At 30.6% G+C, this 16,838-nt stretch overlaps 1 protein-coding gene across 1 annotated transcript in view; it reads left to right on the top strand.

The window, feature by feature from the left end:
• Positions 1 to 16,147: 16,147 nt before the first annotated feature.
• The window catches only part of LOC100798569 (patatin-like protein 1), a 6,591-nt gene continuing 5,900 nt past the window's right edge, over positions 16,148 to 16,838 (top strand). Inside the window, exon 1 of the mRNA XM_041017487.1 lies at positions 16,148 to 16,255. Within this exon, the coding sequence (XP_040873421.1) occupies positions 16,148 to 16,255 (108 nt within the window). The remainder of the gene's footprint in view (positions 16,256 to 16,838) is intronic.

Genomic DNA, 16,838 nt, shown 5'->3' with positions numbered 1-16,838 from the left:
TAAGCCAAAGCTTGATGGGTTCACTTCAACAAAATTAGTGACAACAATAATGGTACCCTTATTGCCCCTTTTGAGGTTGAAGAGATTAAGTAAGTGGTGTGAGATTGTGATAGAGATAAATTTCTAGGTCCGAATGGATACAATTTCACTTTTAGTAAAAGATTTTGGAACTTACTTCATGAGGACTTCTCAAAGGTAATCTAAGAGTTCCATTCCCATGGAGTGTTTCCTAAGGGGGGAAGGTGTCATTTATCTCCTTTATTCCAAAGAGAAATAACCATATCAATTTAGGGGAGTAAAGACCTATATACCTTGTGGGGTGCATGTATAAGATGGTGGCAAAAATTTTGTCAACCAGGATGACAAGAGTCTTGGGAGAGGTAATTGATGAGAGGCAAAATCACTTTTATTTGAGAAAGATTTATGCTTGATGGAGTCATGGTGGCAAATGAAGTGGTTGATGAGTTGAGGAAAGATAATAACAAGAAGTGCCTAGTCTTTAAAGCTGATCAACTTTGAGGAAGCATATGACTTTGTGTCTTCGAAGTTTTTAAATTATATGATTAGCAGGTTGGGATTTTATGAAGTGTGGATAAAGTGGATCAAAGGTTGTGTGGAATTGGCATCAGTCTCGATACTTGTGAATGGGAGTCCTACGGATGAGTTTGGCATGCAAAGAGGGTTAAGATAAGGTGATCCTCTAGCACCATTTCTCTTTCTTTGTGAGGCAGAGGGATTAGCGGGACTAACGCGAGAAGCAAAGGCAAAAAGTTTGTTTGAAGGAGTAAAAGTGGGAGATCATCAGTTGGAGGTACACTTGTTACAATTTGCGGATGATACTCTATTTTTCCTTAACATTTCTTGAAAAATGTGATCACTATGAAATGCATTCTTAGATTTTTGAACTTGCTTCGAGGTTGAAAATATTTTTTTTTAAAAAGCTAGTTGATAGTGATAGGGGTGTCTAATGAAATGGTTGATTTTTTTTTTTTTTGCTTCTATGTTGAATTATAGAGTTATAAGTGCTCCTTTTGTGTAATCGGGAATCCCTATTGGGGCTAATCCCTTAAAAGAAGCCACATGGGAGCCCATTATTCAAAAACTCACCAAGAAACTTATTAGTAATTGGAAGCATAGGCATTTGTCTTTCGGAGGGAGAATTTGTTTGCTAAAATCCATGTTTTTGGCCTTACCTAGGTTAGGTTTCAAATTTGGTTTTCTTACCTATGAGGGTGTCCAAAATGATCTGAATTTGGTGAAGAGACCTAACCAGATCCATATATGGGACAAAAACTTGCATGTCAATATTCCAAGGTTCAAAAATGAGATGAGTAGTCATGACCTAAGCAAAGAGGAAATAGTAGTATGAAGAGGAATAAGAAAGCATAACCATAAAGAAAAATGTAGATCCAAAGGGAATAACAAATACGTATGTTGAGATTGCTAGAGTACCTTAATCATAGAATCACTCAGGTGCAAGGGAATGGGCATATGAAATGAGATATGGTGAGCGAAGAGGGAGGGAAATAACAACATATGTACTCTAGTCTTATAGGTAACTTGAAGGACCTATCAATGTTCGATAAATTCAACAAAGCTAGAGTAATGGCAGAAAGTGGGATGATAAAACTAAACTATATAGATGGGTATTTGCTTCTGATAAGTGGTTTGGATTTGGAGAAGTCACAAAGCCTTATCAACTCAAAAGAAGATGAAGGCATCATGTCATTGTTCTTTGTAGTCCAATAATGGAACCAGGGCATAGTCTCCAACAATAGACTCTACTGGGTTATATACAAAGGAGTCCCATTACAAGCTTGGAGGAAGCAATGCTTCTCAGGGGTAGTGAGCCTCTGTGGCACCCTTATTTAAAATAGCTCTGGAAACTAAAAATATGGAGCATATGGATATAGCTCGACTGTTGTTGTTAAATTCAACTTCTCAATCCATCAACAACAGATTCAATATTAATGTTAATGGTGTGATTTGTCAAGTTAGAGTCTCAGAAGAAAGTAAAACTGAAAAGGTCCAGTGTATGTGTTGGCGATGGAAGTCACAAGGATGTATGAGTGGTGAAGAATCAAATGGAAGTGTGCTTGGAAAGGAAATTCATTCCTCCACATCAAAGTGTTCCTCAGAGGAGGATACCGATGATGCAAATGGATGTCCCGAAACAGGCTCTATCTTTGTGGTGGTGGATAGGTTTAGCAAGATGGCACACTTTATACCATGCCAGAAGGTGGATGATGCTTCCCACATCTCAAAACTCTTTTTTAGGGAAGTTGTGAGACTCCATGGTTTGCCTAGGACCATTGTGTCAGATAGAGATGTTAAGTTCCTTAGCCATTTCTAGAAAACCTTATGGGCTAAGCTAGGAGCTAAACTTATTTTCTCTACCACTTGTCATCCACAAACTGATGGACAAACAGAGGTAGTGAATATGTCTTTATCCACCCTTTTAAGGGCTCTTCTGAAAGGCAACCATAAGTCTTGGGATGAGTATCTTCCTTAAGTAGAATTTGCCTACAACAGGGGGGTTCATAGAACCACCAAGTAGTCCCCTTTTGAGGTTGTCTATGGGTTCAATCCCCTAACACCGTTAGACCTCATTCCCCTTCCACTTGACACTTCTTTTATACATAAAGCAGGGGAATCTAGGTTAGAGTTTGTAAAGAAGTTGCATGAGAGGGTTAAGAACCAAATAGAGAACCAAACAAAGGTGTATTCAACTAAAGGCAATAGAGGAAGAAAAGAGCTAGTTCTTAATGAGGGTGACTGGGTTTGGCTCCATCTTAGGAAGGATAGATTTCCTACTAAAAGGAAATCCAAGCTTAGCCCTAGAGGGGATGGACCTTTTCTGGTTTTGGAGAGGATCAATAACAATGCCTATAGGTTGGACCTCCCAGAAGAGTATGAAATCAGCACCACTTTTAACATTTTTTATTTAATTACTTTTGCAGGTGAAGCTGATATTGAGGAGGAGGAACTAACAGATTTGAGGTCAAATTCTCTTCAAGGGGGAGGAGATGATGCAATCCTTCCTAGGAAAGGACCAGACACTAGAGCCATGAGCAAGAGGCTCCAAAAGGATTCGACTAGAGCTGCTGAAGAAGGCCTTAGGGTTCTCATGAACCTCAGGGTAGATTTCTGAGCCCATGGGCCAAGGTTGGGTCCAATTATCATTGTACATATTAGATTAGGATGTCATTATATTTGGTCCTTGTATTTAGGGCTCCATAATGTAGGTAGGGTACTCTAGAAATATAAGATTTTTCAGCCCTTCGATTTTAGGACACCAAGACTAGTTTTTGTATTAGGGGTAGTTTTGCAATTTCACATGCACTAAGTGAATACTTGATGTGTGTGTTGGGAAATAAATTTAATTGAATTGGTAGAAGCTCAATCCAATTAAATTTTAGAGGGGGAGGTGAGCATTTGCTTACTACACTCCATCGTCACATCATATAGTCACACTTTATGCATGTCCTTCATGCTTTATATGCCTCATGACACCTAAGCATACTTAGTGGAGAATCTTGGAATTGATCTTGGATTAGTGGGCTAAATCATAATTGAAATTCACTAATCATAATTAATGAAATTTTGGCTCCAAAATTTGGCTCCACAAATTCAATTTCAAATTCTACTGAAATTTGAATTGAAATTCAAATTTCCCTTCAATTTTGTGTGACACTTAGGCTGTAAATAGAGGTCATGTGTGTGCATTTTTTCAACTTTGATCATTTGAGAATTAAACTTCAAAGTTCAAACTTCTTTAGAGGCACTAAATTTCGTGTTCTTCTCTTCCTCTCCCTTCATTCATCTTCTTCTACCTTCAAGCTCTTATCCATGGCTTCCTATGGTGGTGAATTTCATCTAGACTCATCTTCTACTTAAAGTGACGTCTCCATTCATCTTTCTCCTTCTCCATTCCGCTACAATCAGACCTCAAGAAGTAAAGGAATCCATTGATGAAGAAGATCCAAGGCCTACAAGTTCCACATGGAGCTACATCAAAGAGTTACAAAACCAATCATATATATATATATATATATATATATATATATATATAGCATGGAATTCTATGATTAAAACATATAACTATTGAAATTAAATTCATACATGCACAAATGACACAACACAGAGTTTTCTTTATTAGTCTGAGTTGTAATTTTTCAGGGTGTTACAACTCTAACTTATTTTAATTATTCTACATCATATAATTAGTCACCAACTAATTAAACTAAAATTATATTTTAAACTATTTTTATAGTCATTTACGAAAATACCCTTCACTTTAAACTCTTATGACTTAATTACCTCTTTTCTAATTCCAAGATATCTAGATTACCATTAATCAGCCTTATTTTTTCCCACTTAATTTCTAACCTTACATTAATTACTAATTTCTTCTTTCAAGATTCTAATTTCTATTTCTAAACCAAAATCCAATTATTTACATCTAGGCCGTTAATGAGTTGACCATTGTTTGACCAAATATTTTTCTCTAAACTATCCTTATTCTTTCTAGATTTTAGCTTAAAATCTTAAGAGCATAACCATGCTAAGGTATCCTATGGTAATATCTCCTTTTCTACCATTTAAATAGTCTAAAAACACTACCCAATCACACAACAAAGTAATAACATTATCTACCACACACGCATGGAAAATTGGGATGTTATAATGCCAAAACCATGAAGTTGAGACTGATGGTGATGGATGTCGAACTCTGACGCCTTCACATAACTACATTCGCCACAAAGCAAAAGGCAGCCACTCAAGGAAGAACGAGATGTGCGCAAAGGTGGAGAAACTCAAGGGCACCACAAGCAAACTCTAGAATTTTTTTATGAGTGGGCTCCAATCCAACATCATGTATTAGCTAGTCTCAGGTAGCTATGTACATATCCTTTGGAATTCCTTACTCATGGGGAGGTGGAGAATCCTTGACATTGGGGCCCTCTTCTTAGAAATTGGGGGCAAGGACCCTAACTTTCATTAGGAAGATGAATCAATCCAGCGAAGACCGTTAACCCCCACAGTATTGGAACCCTGTAGAAATGCCACCAGGTTCCCTAAGGAACCGATCAACCATGATTGTGACCATGGTCACTAGTGACTGAATGATCGCCACTAGTAACAACGCCACAACCCCCTCTGAAAGCACCACTAGAGAATGAACACGTTGAGAAAATCGCTTTGAATTCCATAAAATACGATACACACACCAACAGACAAGTGGCGCTAATTGTTTAGAAAAATTGGGCCAAAGGGCCCATCAACAAGCCTAAAACAAAAGCAACTACCATCAAACCAAGGACCAACATAAAAAATGTTGCCTGAATTAGAGCACCAAGATAAAATTGAGCCAACTATCTGGGATAATCAAACTGACATCACTCTCACAAATATCAACTATCTGGAGGGACTACTATTACAGATGTATCTCTAACTCGAGTCCTCTGAGATGCACCATCTTGATAATTAATAGGTTATGAGCACCTGCCATCTTTTTCCTACTAGGACACCTCTGTAAAAATCCCTCCACTTGAGGAATTCAACTAACTTTAACCTCATTATGGATTAAAATCATACCCAAATCACCATAGATTGTAAGATTCTCTCTCTCTCTCTCTCACTTATTTGTTCGTTGTGAATAGAGCTGGGCTTGCTCCACCGTGTTAGAATTCTATTTCCACCGTCTCTATTGAGCAAGTATAATTTTGAAGCAACTTTTAGGCATTTAACAAGCTGATTTATACTTACCTCATCAAACTAACCAATAAGAAATATTTGATACTTAATTTCTTATAAATTCATCCGTTTCTATCACTAAACTTATTTGGATAATGGGAATATCAGTATTTTTTCTAGCCATATCAATATATCATCCATGAAAACATCATGAAAACAAGATAAACACTCAAGCCAAAACTGCACCCACAAACATAAGCAATTATAGCTAAAAAGAGTTAGGGCAACATCTAGTTGCCATAGTAAGGTTGAGATGTGGCATTGACAATATCAAGTTTGTTAATAATAATGATAAGTGCATTACAATTATAGTTTCTCATGGGGAAATATAAAAAGTTTTCATATATACTGAACAAAGGAATCCAAATTCTTTTCAAATTGGTATTTTTAGTGTATATCATGTTACTTAATATATATACTAGCATAAAGAAGGTTTGGTATATAAAAATGGTCTAATATATACATTTTTAATATCTAATACAATTACTAGAAAGATTGCACAAAAAGGTGATCAATAGATGAAATTGTCTAATTTATACATTTAATAACTAATACAAACATTTTGCCATCTTTTTTACTTTAACCTTCTCGTTTGTATGCCAACTTCTCCTTCTTTGAAAAATACTCTCCCTTTTCTTCCTTTCATCTACCAAACCCTATCCTTTCAAACCAACACTTTGCTTTCTTTCTCTTTTCATCTTTAATTTGATTCCATCTTCCATGACATTTTTCATTTCTACCTAGACAACCTCATATCGTCTCTCTCTCTCTCTCTCTCTCTCTCTCTCTCTCTCTCTCTCTCTCTCTCTCTCTCTCTCTCTCTCTCTCTCTCAACAAGATGTCCAATGGTGCCTCTACCACACTCTATATGTCTCTGATAAAGTCGTGTTGTTTCTACGTCTCAAGACTACACCCATCATTGCTCGTGCAAATTCATGGGGAATTGGAAAGAACCAATTTGCAAAAGTGCCTGAATTGGTATGCAAGTACCAATTCACGGTTTGCTAGGGTGGGGAGCAAATCATATGACTACGGTGATGTGGTTATTTCAGAATAGTCACCAAGCCATTTATTTAGTTTAATCGATCGGTCAATCTAGTTTTTATAACAACGGGAAAAAGAGCAAAAATAAAGGAAAAAAATAGATAATTGCGATAAATTATACATATAAATAGAGAAAAGTACGTGTGTTGATATTTAAAAAAGTAGATAGCATAGAGAAAGGGTAGAGTGAAAAACGTGTGTGTTTATGTATGTAGGTTGGGTAGGTGTATTAATAAGGTAGATGGGTAGGTGTGAATTTGTTAATGAGATGGATTGCCAAGATATATGAGAAGTCAAAAGAGAAGGTAGAGTAAAAACGATATATATATATATATATATATATATATATATATATATATATATATATATATATATATATATATATATATATATAATTTAAATTAATATTTCAAAAAAGTATATAACCTACACTTTCAAGTTAAAAGTCGCAAACTATTTTATGATTTTATTTTTTTCATTGAAGTTGTAAAAAAATTTACAACTTTAATTTTTTTATTCTTTTTTTCACATGACTTTAAAGTAGTAATGAATTTTTTTCATTGAAATCATAAATTATTTTCAACTTAAAATTTTTTTTTGCACGTAAGGTATTTTTAAAAATCAAAAATAATTTTTTATGTCAATTATTTAATGAATTAATGTATGCTTTATTTTTTAAATTTTATTTAATATTTAATATTTTTTATTTTTTATATTGTGTTATTTAATATTTTTTATATATGATTTATTTAATATTTTTTTTCCTAATATTAAAGATTATTATTTTGATTCAAATATCATGCATTCATAAAGGTCATAGGAGTCATTTATAATGTCACTCTCTCTATTTTGATAAGTTTAAATTTTCACTTAATATTTTTATTTAATATTTTTTAATTTACAAAACAAATAATAAGTCTCAACAGTAAAAAAATATAGAAAAATTTAAATATAAAAATAAACTAAATAAAACAATATACAATAAATATAGAAAATATTAAATAAAACTTTAAAAAAGAAAACATAAATTAATTCATTAAATAATTAAAATAAAAATCATTTACAATTAAAAAATTACTTGGGTGGAAAAAAAAATTGAAATCATAAAATAATTTACAACTTGAATGAAAAAAAAATTATTAGCACTTTAAAGTGGTGGGAAAAAAATAAAATAAAAAATCTTAAAACTTTAAAGTCATGTTTAAAAGAAATAAATATCGGAATCATAAAATTCTGTACGACTTCAATTGAAAAAAAAAATTAAATAAAAAAATTAAATAATTTATAACTTTTAATTCAAAAGTTGTAAGTTACTCTACAACTCAACTTATGACTTTCAGAATATTAATTTAAATTTTATCCCATTTAATAAATTTGAAAAAAAAATACCCCTTTTAGTTGTTTGCCTGATCGATTGACGTACGTGTGTTCACCATTTAAAGGCCGGGCAGAAGCACAATATAGATAACAATATAGATATATAGTAAGAAGTGCAAAACCCAATGTGATTTAGTGATATATATTATGACTAAATGGTGAATTTAGTTTTTGAATTTGTGTTTTGTGTATTTTAGTTCTTGAAACTAAAGAAAATTTAAATAATTTCTTAAAAAGTTTTAGGATTTTCATTTTAATCCCTTGTAATGTAAAGACTTAATTGATAATAATAACATAAGTTTTGGGATCGAAATCATAAAAAAAGGGTTAACTCTACGAACTTAAATTAAACACTACACAAATTCAAAGATTTATTCGAATTTTTCTTAGTTTAAGGATTAAAATGAAAATGAGATAAAAGTTCAAGGACTAAATTGATTATTTAGTTATATATTTATTGTTCTTATTTTCAATAATCATTAAGAGTTTTTACATGATTTACATATGTGTATCTAGTAAATATTCTTTTATAGTTGTGAGAAATGATAAAAAAAAAATTGTAAATCATGATCATATATAATCATTGATAAATGATTAAAATTAAAAACTAATTATTGGCTGTGACTATTTAAAAAAAATATCTACATTTATCTTTTAATATTAACCATTCAAATAAAAATTAATTGTAAAAAATTAATTTATTATTTTATTTCTCATGATAATCAAGAGTTTTCACTTATACACACCTTAAATATATCAAGTAATAGCTTTTTATTATGGTTGTGAAAAATGAGAACTGTAAATTTAGGTCTTGCAATTATATGTAAATTGTATAACTATATATCTATATAAATTTGTCTGGACAAAAAAAAATAGAAAAAATGAGAAAAATTAAAAGAAAAGCAAAAATAACATTAAAAAACTATTTGTTATTTTTTAATCCAAATAATTTAGAAATCAATTTCAAATTTACATTAATTTTGTTAGTTTAAAGTTATGATTTAATTTAAAATGTTGATTTAAATAATTGCAAATTAATGATATTATTATCGGATACTGTTAATCATTATCCTAGATAAAAGGGGCACCTGCACAAATATTTACATGCAACAGACTTTTTCTCCCCCACAATTTACTCTAACTCTGAGCTGCACTCACTTTTGAGGATAATTAAAAAAAGGATCTATCACAACACGTACGCACCAACTTTTCGCTCATGCAAAAGCACCTCAATACCTAATTCACATACGGAGCACAAACAGCTTAAAAAAAAAAAAACAAACAATTCACCTCGTATTATTGGTATCAACCGTACTATTTTGTACGAATGCGATAAATGCACATAGAATAATCAATCCGCCTCATATTGTTCCAATGTAAATGCAATAACACGTCAGATTCATTAACTTTAATTTCTTCCAGTTACATTTTTTACCATTTTCCACAATATATGACAAACACATTTCACACACCCACACTTCAGATATTGATATAGTAGACATGTGAAACTCTTTATCTGACATATATATAAAAATATATAATTTATTTAAATTAATTTTATTCAAACGACGTAAATAAATTTATGTGGGTAAAAGGATCATATTTGTTTCAGTCACAAAATTAAAACTTATTAAATAAGGATATGAAAATATTTCTGGCTCAAAACAGGATCATCCAAAATATTATGCAAATAACATAGAAACTCATGTCTCAGTGTCGCATCATATCAAAGTGTTGTGGTTCAGCGTCCTCTAGTACAAGGTTTCTTAAAGTAATCCACCTAGTCATCTACTCTCATGAACACAAGGAAGATCATCACAAGATCCAAACACAAATAACATACTGAGAGTGAATTATTACATTCCTAAATAGACAGAGATAAAAGAAGACACATATATATGCTATAAGTATAACAAACTCAACTTAACACAATTCGTATCATTTTACCACTCATTGTGTAACATCATGTGTCCCAATAATTTAATCACAAAATTACATTTCACACCTTTACATTAATCATGTGTTCAGAACAACAAATTTCAAGTATAACACAACATCTCACACTCACACAATTCATTACCCACCATCATGTAGCAAGTCACAATGATCATTACACAAGTGTTATGCAACAAATACACTAAGACTCAATTCTATATGTAATGTCACTACAAGAAAAATGACTTATACCTACAAACAAAAACTGTCACTATAAATAAAAAATCCATAGGTAAATGTATGATAGACTTTGTCCTACAGACATTTCTTCTGTCAACTTTGAGGGGCGTATAATGACGGCTAATTGTCTGTCACTATAGATTTTACCTACTATGTATAGTGTGTAGGTAAAAGTCATTAACTTTTAGTTGCATCTCCTAACTGTAGGTAGAAATCATATAATAATAATAATAAATCATATAATAATAATAATAATAATAATAATCATATAATAATTATAATTTCTTACCTTTCATTTTAGCCTTGTTGTGCACAAAGAATAAATTTTGACTAATGAACCAAAAAATAAAAAATAAAATCTGGGAAGATGGGAGTGAATGCTGTCACAAATTTGGCACAGAGCCTCTGCTTATATATTCAAATATGACTCTTATATAATTGATTGCGTTGAGGATCTAATAGTAACAAATTTGTATAAGAGTACAAATAGCAATGTTATTAATTTATGTTAAAATGAATAAATATTTCAAAAATCCCTTTGAAGCACTGGCTGGTTGTCTAACCTCGTTTCTTATTTTGAGACATCTTTCTTAATTCTTTCGATGAAATCCATCATGGTCTTCAAGCTCTTATCATCTGAAAAGGAAAAGAGAAAACTATTCATATCAATAACTCAAACACAAAATCATTCTTTTTCATAGCAAATGAATAAAATATGAAACAAGAACCTATCTGAGCACCTGCATATGAATACAAATAGATAACAAAGATAAATATATAGTAACTTAGTAGCGTACCTAATCTTGGTATTGTGTGTCCTTTGGAGTCGTGAATCACCACGGGTTCAACACAGGATTCTAGTAGTTCAGCCCCATACTTGTTCAAAAAATCTGTCTCTCCTGCAGCAAGCATTGAAATATTTTAGTTTCCTATTGTTTGGCCAAACACTATAATTATTGATAATGAGAACTCATTTTAGCAAAAGTTCTTACAAGAGTCATATAGTAGTTTCCTACTACTAATCAATAATCAACCACCAATTTTTCCGGGTTTTTGAGTTAAAACTATTAATGTTTTTTTCAACCAAAAAACAGCCCAAAGTAACAAAGTCAAAAAAATCTAGAAAGCAGCACAAATTACTTGGACACACAACTTCAATCGATCATGTTTAAATTGTGAATCGTTGATGGAGTATACGTGGGCTTCTAAATCTCTACTAATCCCAACAGGGAAAATTGTGTTATTAATTGAATGAAATTGAAATGTATGACCAATCAAGAATGGGGGCTAGCTAGAGTATGCTTCTTCCATTAGTTGTCCCTCTCTCCACTTTCTAGGTACCTCCGTTGCCACCTTTTATTTTATCCTATTTTTTTGTCATTGGTATTTTTTGAGAAAGCATACTCTAGCTAGCCCCCATTCTTGACTGGTCATACATTTCAATTTCATTCAATTAATAACACAATTTTCCCTGTTGGGATTAGTAGAGATTTAGAAGCCCACGTATACTCCATCAACGATTCACAATTTAAACATGATCGATTGAAGTTGTGTGTCCAAGTAATTTATGCTGCTTTCTAGATTTTTTTGACTTTGTTACTTTGGGCTGTTTTTTGGTTGAAAAAAACATTAATAGTTTTAACTCAAGAACCCGGAAAAATTGGTGGTTGATTATTGATTAGTAGTAGGAAACTACTATATGACTCTTGTAAGAACTTTTGCTAAAATGAGTTCTCATTATCAATAATTATAGTGTTTGGCCAAACAATAGGAAACTAAAATATTTCAATGCTTGCTGTAGGAGAGACAGATTTTTTGAACAAGTATGGGGCTAAACTACTAGAATCATGTGTTGAACCCGTGGTGATTCACCACCCCAAAGGACACACAATACCAAGATTAGGTACGCTACTAAGTTACTATATATTTATCTTTGTTATCTATTTGTATTCATATGCAGGTGCTCAGATAGGTTCTTATTTCATATTTTATTCATTTGCTATGAAAAAGAATGGTTTTGTGTTTGAGTTATTGATATGAATAGTTTTCTCTTTTCATTTTTAGATGATAAGAGCTTGAAGACCATGATGGATTTTGTCGAAAGAATTAAGAAAGATGTCTCAAAATAAGAAACGAGTTTAGACAACCAGCTAGTGCTTCAAAGGGATTTTTGAAATATTTATTCATTTTAACATAAATTAATAGCATTGCTATTGGTACTCTTATACAAATTTGTTACTGTTAGATCCTCAATGTAATCAATTATATAAGAGTCATATCTGAATATATAAGCAGAGGCTCTGTGCCAAATTTGTGACAGCATTCACTCCCATCTTCCCAGATTTTATTTTTTATTTTTTGGTTCATTAGTCAAAATTTATTCTTTGTGCACAACAAGGCTAAAATGAAAGGTAAGAAATTATAATTATTATATGATTTATTATTATTATTATATGATTTTTACCTACAGTTGAAGATAATATGTACATATTAAAGACTTTTACCTACAGTTAGGAGATGTAAGTAGAAGTTAATGACTTTTACCTACACACTATATATAGTAGGTAAAATCTATAGTGACAGACAATTAGCCGTCATTATACGCTCCTCAAAGTTGACAGAAGAAACGTCTGTAAGACAAAGTCTATCATACATTTATCTATGAATTTTTTATTTATAGTGACAGTTTTTGTCTATAGATATAGGTCATTTTTTTTGTAGTGATTAAACTCTATTTATTTTTAAAAAAATTAATTTAATTTTAAAAAATGAGGTCTTACATGACTCTCTCACAACCACAAATAATTCTCTCTCTTCTCTCTAGATTTCTATGCCGTTAAAAACCTAACTGATCCCAATCCTCATTCACATGCTCTCCACATGCATGGATACAACAACCCTGTTGGCAGATTTTGATCCTATATACAGTTTTTAGCAAAACTGAATGAATCTTGTACATTCATTTTATTTTATTATATTTAATCTTTCTTGTGTCCACTTCACCGGTACACATATATGTATGCACACATATAAACACACCCATTGTTGGATTCAGACTTTTCCTTTTAGTGGAGAAAAAAAAATAATTTGCAATGTTTTCATAAAAAAAATATTACAATTTTTTTATAAAATATATAATGTCATCAGAAAAAAATCTAAAATACTTATATTTTTATAAATTAAATTACATTCTACACATTTTCAAATTTTAAAAATATTAGATGTATTTTTATTATCAATATTAAACAAAATTAAAAATATAAAATAATAAAATTAATATCATTTTCAAATTAATATCAATTTATAATTTTTAAAATAATTATTTTAATTAACTAATAGCATTACAAGGGATTAAAATAAAAACCTTAAAAAACTTTTAAGTACTTACTTTCAAGAACTAAAATCACACAAAACACAAATTCGAAAACTAAATTCATCATTTAGTCATAATATATATCACTAAATCACATTGGGTCTTGCATTTCTTACTATATGTCTATATTGTGCCGCCGGCCTTTAAATGGTGAACACACGTACGTCAATCAGGCCGATGATGTCTTGATCAATAATTATATGTGGTCAACAATTACAATTATTAATTAGGATGACTCACACATGTATTATCATTTTGTGTGGGAGAAGTATGGTCTGTGGTAGTTGGATCATTATTATTTGATTAATGACGATGTTACATTTGAAAATGTTTTATTGTATATTTGGAAAATGTTCATTTAGTGTCCACTCGGATTAATAGTTAATTACATACATACATATCTAAATATAATTAATTGTTTGTAAAAAAATCTAAATATAATTAATTATATATATTTCATAAGTGGTTAGGAGTTTTTTTTTAATCCAAAGTGGTTAAGAGTTAATGGATGTAGTTATATATAACTATAATGTGATTAATATTAATAATTTGTAAGACACAAATTAATGACAATTAAATATTTCAATAACCTTATGACATTATATATTAACCAATTGTGAATTAATATTAATCAATATTATAAGTACATTTTAGTACCCTAATAATATTATTAACTATATATGAAATAATTATATACAATTATGTTCATATGTTATTAAACACTATGAGACAAAGTTAAACACACATGGTTAAACCACTTTTGTGGTAAACAACCTTATAATACTATTATTCACTTGTAACATAAAGTTGACTGCCATTAAGTATTTCAATAACGTCATTACACTATTAACCACATATTGATTATTTACAATGAAGTTCATTCACTCTTAATCACTCATAATGAAAAAAAACTATATTTTAATGTATAATTAATCACATGTTCAGGTGGATGCCAAGTGTACAAATACTTGTAGTTTATTATTATTATTATTATTATTATTATTATTATTCCCACATGTATCCTCTTGGAAAAACAATCCTATTTAAGAAACGGTCAGACACTAAAGTTAGATACATCTTCGAATGTGGATCCAAACTTTTGTTACATTGGGAAAGACTTACCCATTTTGCTAGCTAGATCCAACCTCTAATGGTTGTTCCTCTTTTATCATTTTTTTTATATAAAAACATTAAAAGATTAATATAGAATTTTTTAGGAGGTTATGTAACCATTAAATAAATTTTAATTTTGATCTTCATGTATGATTATGCTGTCAAAATTTATAGTTTTCATTGTTTACAATAACCAAAACTTTTCACTTTCATACATTCCCTTTTTATAAGGTGCCTGTTAAGTAATAACTCTTTTTTTTTTTTTTTTAATTAAGCAAAGTAAGAACTCTTAGTTATTATAAGAAATTTGAACAGTATATATATATATATATATATATATATATATATATATATATATATATATATATATATATATCATTAAATCATATTTAAATCATCAATATTGAAATATAAATGTACATGCCTTATTTCAAATGTTCAGTTATTACAAAATAATATTTAACCTTAGCCATGCATGTATAATTAAATGGTTTATACTTATAGTTTTCTTATTTTAAAAAGAAAATAACTAAGTTCTAGCTTGATACATTTTCTATAAACTATCAAATTATATTTGCAAAATTTTTGTTTCCTAAGTTTGATTCCTACAGGGAAAAAAATTAATTATAATTTTAAATAAATTATCTGTGTAACTATAAAACACATGGCTTTGGGTTTTCTGGAGTTTTATCAAATGATATCTACGTCTTGTTTGTCATCTTTTTGTGACACATTGCGATTTGGTCTATTTGGATAGAATGAAGTGATATTTTGTTTCAATGGGTTTCTCTAAATTGACGTCATCGTTGTATTAGACTTGAAAAAGGCCAAATAGTAAGCATGCATAGTTCAAGGCAAAGACGAACAATGCTCAATGTTTTTTTTTTTCCTTTCCAGATTGGCATTTTAACCCTGTAGCTTGTCTATATTTATCTTTTTAATTGTATCAAGTAAGAACTATACACTTAGGTTACATTACTGTTTGTACTCTGTTTATTGAATAAAGTATTTGCCTATATATATATATATATATATATATATATATATATAAATAAAATAAAATAAAAACGTTTTGCGTCCTATTTATGCACGCACTTCACCCAGTGTAAACAAAAAGCAACATTATAGTAAAATTTTGACTATTCTGCATGGTCGCAAAAATGTCTATAAATACGCTTCACATCTGAGAACAATTCTCAAGGTGTATTTCATTCTCTCTTTTACACCACTTCAACTTCTACTGAAATATCTGATAAATTAATGGCTCAATATTTCTTTTTGTTTGTTTTGGTGTTTGCCAGCCAACTGATGGCTGGATTCAATGCACCACTACCGCTACCATCTCCGTCATATGGAAATCATACAACCATTCTCAGCATAGACGGTGGTGGTATCAGGGGCATTATTCCTGCGACTGTTCTTGAATACTTAGACAAGGCTCTTAAGTCTTAAGGTCCATGATCTATTTATGTGTGTGTATGGTGCAACTAGTCTTAAAGCTTAAAACCTTCAATAATATTGTCGCTAATTATGGTAAAAGATTTCGTTAAGTAGTAGTCTAATGTCTTTTTAAAGAAGGAGTAAGTAGTAGTCTAATTATGGTGAATGATTTCGTTAACTAATAGTCTGATGATACCTTTAAAAGGAGTATCAGAATATTAGGGTTTTTAATAGGTAAAACCAATATAAAAAAACCCTAATTGTCTTATACTTTTTCTTTAAAGGGTATATAGAATGGTATTTCATTAATTAATTTCTCCAAAAGCAGCATATGTATGTAGAGGAAATGAATAACCTTCTGAATGCTTCATGCATGGGAGTCCTCCCCGTGGAGTCTTCATAGGTTCATCTGCGGCTGATGAAATCATTTTAAGTGACAAATATCTTTATACCAAAAGTTTTATTTAATTTTTAGTGAATACAAAGAGAGAAAGGGAGAGAAATAGATGGGTATGGACTCATGATAATTTGGATGACTGACTCATCTTTTTTTTTTTTT

Source organism: Glycine max, chromosome 7, assembly GCF_000004515.6.
Source record: "Glycine max cultivar Williams 82 chromosome 7, Glycine_max_v4.0, whole genome shotgun sequence".
In the NCBI taxonomy this organism is placed as follows: domain Eukaryota; kingdom Viridiplantae; phylum Streptophyta; class Magnoliopsida; order Fabales; family Fabaceae; genus Glycine; species Glycine max.
Note: the sequence above shows the minus strand (reverse complement) of the source record. Positions and strands in the feature narration are given on the sequence as shown.